The sequence below is a fragment of the Gymnoscopelus microlampas genome, assembly GCF_963454915.1.
Source record: "Gymnoscopelus microlampas genome assembly, chromosome: 23".
Lineage (NCBI taxonomy): Eukaryota > Metazoa > Chordata > Actinopteri > Myctophiformes > Myctophidae > Gymnoscopelus > Gymnoscopelus microlampas.
Genome location: NC_139960.1, coordinates 17,233,322 through 17,238,321, shown reverse-complemented (window position 1 = coordinate 17,238,321; position 5,000 = coordinate 17,233,322). Strand labels below are relative to the sequence as shown.

At 43.4% G+C, this 5,000-nt stretch overlaps 1 protein-coding gene across 2 annotated transcripts in view; it reads left to right on the top strand.

Moving 5' to 3' along the window:
• Window positions 1-5,000, top strand: part of strip2 (striatin interacting protein 2) — a gene marked incomplete at its 3' end in the record, with an annotated part of 47,807 nt that overhangs the window by 26,707 nt on the left and 16,100 nt on the right. Inside the window, exons 10-11 of one of the 2 annotated variants that reach the window (XM_084049352.1) lie at window positions 871-921; window positions 4,196-4,437. In XM_084049352.1, the coding sequence (XP_083905478.1) occupies window positions 871-921; window positions 4,196-4,437 (293 nt within the window). The remainder of the gene's footprint in view (window positions 1-870; window positions 922-4,195; window positions 4,438-5,000) is intronic. The other variant, XM_084049353.1, reaches the window with a different exon arrangement.

Sequence of the window (5,000 nt, the reverse complement as noted above, 5' to 3'; positions counted from 1 at the left end):
AAAGCAACAGTTTTGGACATATGAGGTTTACACCCGACAGAGACGATATTTTGTATACATGACACGTGCAAGACACCATTTTCAGATAGGGAAGCAACACACACATCACACATAACGTGATCTACATTACGACACACTAACACACACACATAAGCCGTTGCTGTGATGGCTAGCTGTTTGCACCGTGCTCTAACATGCAGCTCCGTAGCAGTTGCTAACAAGTAGGCCTAGCGGTTAGCTAACAAGTAGCGGTTTGCTAACAAGTAGCGGTTTGCTAACAAGTAGCTGTAATACCCATTTAATCTTGGACTCTTCTTAGCTACTAGTCTGGCTATACAGTGGTTTTGTGCGCTCCACTGCTGTGTTCACTGATGCCGGCTAACACACTTTATCAACACATGTAGAAGGGAATCCTGTGAAATTCTTGACTCCTTATGGTTAACCGGAGCTATCGATTCCACTAACAAATTAGAATCAGAATCAGTTTTTCTAGCCATGATTTGAGCCTACTTCAGTATTTAGTTTTGATCTTGGAGAGGGGCTTTTTCGGGCCTATAATCTTACAATTTAATCATTTTCTTCCTTAATCATCCATCTTAATTATCTAACATCTAATGTGGCTGTGGCGGGTTGGGTTTCCCAAACGCATCAATAATTTTTAATACATAATTAAAAACCTTTTACCCACAACACAGTCAAATTCTGTGTGTTGATCCTACTCTCAGAGTCCATTGGGTCCATTTGTAGACTCTCAGAGCTAGATTAACACGGCAGGTTCTCTCTATCTTTCTCTCTTCCCTTTTCTATTCTTTCTCTCTATCTGTTGACCCTCTGGTTTGCTCATTGCCCCTCTCCCTTGTGTCCCTACAGAGTGCCTTTGTTGATAGCTTGGAAGGAGACAGTCCTTTCCCCAAGAAGCAGGTCTTTACCCACAAATTCCCTCCTTTTTTTAACCTCTTTTGTTTAATTTCTTTCCGTTCTGCATCTTCTCTCTTGCCTTGAGCTTATTGCACTCCCCCTGCAACCTCCTTTACTCCTGTTCCTCTCCATTCCTTTTTCCCCTTCTGTCCCCTTATTTCTTACATCCTTTCTCTTCTTTCTCAGGCCCCCTTTTCTCTCCATTTCCCCCCCATCCTTACTTTCTTCTCTGTTTACTTTCACTCCTGTCTCTCTATCCTTTCAGACTGTCCCTTTCCTCTGTCCTTTCTTACCCTCCTCTCGTCAGATTTCCAGTCTTTTATCATATTTTCTTTTTCCAAATTAGGCAGAAAATGAGGTATGTGGTTAAAAGAGCGTCACGTTTTCCTTTTCCTTTCTTTTTGTTTTCTTTTTCTTCTCGTTACGCCAGTTCCAGATTCCCTGTGTATTCTAGTCACTGTCAACTCCTACAGTTGGTTCTTAAGGCCAGTCCAGACAAACGCAACACGATGCGTTGATTCGCGAGTGATTCTACTCGTCAATTGTGATTCTACTGTCACTTTCCAGTTTAGGGACAGCCCCGTCTATTGTTTATCACATAGGCTAATTATTGCTGTGGCAATCGGTCGCATGCAGCTCGACGCCTTGGTGTGGACCGCCAAGTTGCAAACCCCAGTCGCTTCAAAACATTTGAAACATTTGGGGAGATTATCTTGAACAAAATGTGAACGCCATAAATCAGGGGTGATGCAACTTTGATGATGGAGAGGGCCACTCTTATCTACGTATTTTAACTTTTTTCGTAAATCAATGCCGTACTTCGTCATTCTATGTCACACAAAAGTAGCAAAAATAGCCGATCTACAAGCTCAAAATGTGCCACACTGGGACGCGTTTTGAGCTTGTAGATCTGCTATTTTTGAATTGAAATCCAGATGTTTTTTTGTTGCTATTTTTTAATTAGAATCCTGAAAAGTTACATTTTTATTTAATTTCATATGCATTTAGTTATACTTATGTTAACTTTATGAACTGAAATACAAATGCATTGGACATAAAAAAGACAATAGATAGAATAGATTTTAATACTAGTCATTAAGCTACTAATATAGACTACAGAGCTTAATCCCACATTTATTTGACCTGTCTTCTTCAATTTCTCTCTCATTCCTCGCTCTTCCTAACTACTCCTCTTCATCCTTCCTCATCCTCTCCTCCCTCATCTCATTATACCTCTCCCACTCTTTCTCGTCTCCTCCTTCTCCTCTCTGTTCCCCCTCACTCTTTCTCCCCCCTTTCCCTCTCCTCTTCCTCCCCCTCTCCACCCCCCCTCCACAGTGGCCTGCTCAGGGTGGGTTTTGTGATGGAGGTACACGGCTGACTTGGCTGGCTGTTTGTCATTGGGTGCCCAGAGGGGGGAGGGGGGGTGACCGTCCACTGTTACCATAGGGACAAGGTCACCGCAGACATTAAAAGCCTAATTTATGCTCCGTTGGTGGCGTGTCCCGAGAACGGCGGAGAATAGCTGATCTACAGGCTGTCCGCGACACGTTGTGAGCTTGTAGTTCGGCTATTCTCGGCGCGAGACAACGTCGCGCGCTGAGGTATGAATCGGGCCCCGCCCCCCCACGCCATTCACATTGTTCCACACGTCCTGCTCGCAAATCCAACAATAGGATTCTCGTTGGGTAGTATCGGCAACGTTCGCCTTCCAGAGGTAAATCGAAATTCCCGTCCGCGAGTGGGGCAATACTTTAGGGATTTTTTTTTACAAAGAATCATGACGTGGATTGGCGTCTTTTTCAAAATATGGTCACTTGATCCTAAATGTCATTGGGGAAAAAAATGTAATAACCTGAAAATGTTTTCTCTGGTACAGTGCTGGAAAAGAAATACATGATTTGGCCACTCAGTGTAGCTTTTAAATGTAGGTCTGGGTTTTCCTTTTTGAGTCTTTGGGGGGAAAAGGGGATATTAAGCTCACTCTGTGCTGGGCACTTTTATCCTCCTGTTGCTGTATTGGGCTTTTGCTTTACCTCTTGAATGGTTGTACTGTAGTTTCAAACCCCGATAGAACAACCCCAGCCAAGCTGTGTAGCAGAGAATGGCTTCTCCATGGGGAATGGCTCACAATGCAGTCTCACCTCTCCCTGTGTCCCACCATACACTCACTGTCATTTATAACTCGTTGAACGATCACATTGAATGGCAAAATAAAAAAAGACGTGTTTTCAGCCGAAAACAAAAACACGGAAATACGTCATGTTTGTGGTACAACGCGGTCATTCGACGAACTATAAATTGTCTGTATCTCTTGCTTCGACTACTAACGTTTAACTATTGTTACTACCTTCAGAACCACCATACATTGACTGCACTAGTGGACTGCTCAACTATAATGCCGAACAATGCTATAGCTCATGCCTGATGCTTGCACTTTCTTCACAGTCACTCATTAAGCTTTGAGTCAGTTTGAACGGAACTACGATGTGTGTGTGTGTGTGTGTGTGTGTGTGTGTGTGTGTGTGTGTGTGTGTGTGTGTGTCTGTGTCTGTGTCTGTGTCTGTGTCTGCGTGTGTGTGCGTGCGTGTGTGTGTGTGTGCGTGCGTGTGTGTGTGCGCGGGTGTTTTCTGTTGAACTGAAATGGCATTGTCAAAACACAAATATAAAGTCTTGTGGAGTGCTGTTGCTCCAAAGGCTTTGCTTGTTGTTGTTATTTTGTACCTGTATAGTTTGGAATGCAGATCAGTGGTAAGTGGAATCGAAATTGTACATTTTGTTACTCGCTCATTTATTTTCTCTGACTTTCTTTTCAAAATGCTCTCGCTTAAAGAAAACCTGATCATTTCCCAATTGAAAATGCTTGCAGCATTCTTTCAGATCCCCCCATTAACCACAGTGTTTCAGTCATAGACAATGAGGTTAGTGATAGTGGTGTTAGTGGTAATAAAAAACAACGTTCTAGTCAAAGATAAACCGCTTGTAGATCTGCTATTTTCAAATGGCCGAAATGTGTATAGGGCTGAACTGGTTAATGTATGTTTTGTAATAATAATCAAAATATAGAAAGTAACTAACTAAAGTTTTCAAATAATTGTAGTGGAGTAAAAGTACATTATTTGCCTCTGAGATGTAGTGGAGTAGAAGTGAAAGTATTGGAAATTGGAAATACTCAAGTAAAGTACAAATACCTCAAAATTGTACATAAGTACAGTACTTGAGTAAATGTACTTAGTTACTTTACACCACTGTCTGTCTCTCCTGTCCGTCCTCTCAGCCGCTGGTGAAGCAGGACAGCCTGGACACTTACAACGAGCGGGACCCCTTCAAGAACGACGACTCGCGCGGCGACGACGACGACGACCCCGAGGACCCCCTGGACGGCGGCATGGAGGGCGAGGTGGACCTCCTGGACCCCCGCGACGTCATCATCCAGCCCCCGCCCCCTCCCCCGCCCCTCAGACCCCCCACCGAGAGGCTCAACTTCCCCAAAGGCCTGCCCTGGGCCCCCAAAGTCAGGTGAGGGGTATTCTTCTAATCGTTTTACTGAGTTTCTTCCTGGAGGCTGAAACCTTGAGGGTCAAACGTGCCAATAGAAAAACAGCCCGGTTACGTTTAGGAATAAGGTTAGGTTTAGACATAGTTTTACTGAGGTTACGTTTAGGAATAAAGTTAGGTTTAGGCATAGTTTTACTGAGGTTACGTTTAGGATTAAGGTTAGGTTTAGACATAGTTTTACTGAGGTTACGTTTAGGATTAAGGTTAGGTTTAGGCATAGTTTTACTGAGGTTACGTTTAGGAATAAGGTTAGGTTTAGGCATAGTTTTACTGAGGTTACGTTTAGGAATAAAGTTAGGTTTAGGCAGTTTTACAGAGGTTAAGGTTAGGAATAAGGTTAGGTTCAGGCATCGTTTTACTGAAGTTACGTTTAGGAGGTCGCCAGATTTGACCCGGGGCAAGTGTGTTTTGGGGCTTGCGTTGTTGTATTCGCCATAGTTCTAGAGATGAATGCATTTGGAATCCACATTGCTGTGACACTTGGCTCAGGCTGTAGCTTCATTAGCTTATCATTTGTCTCTGTG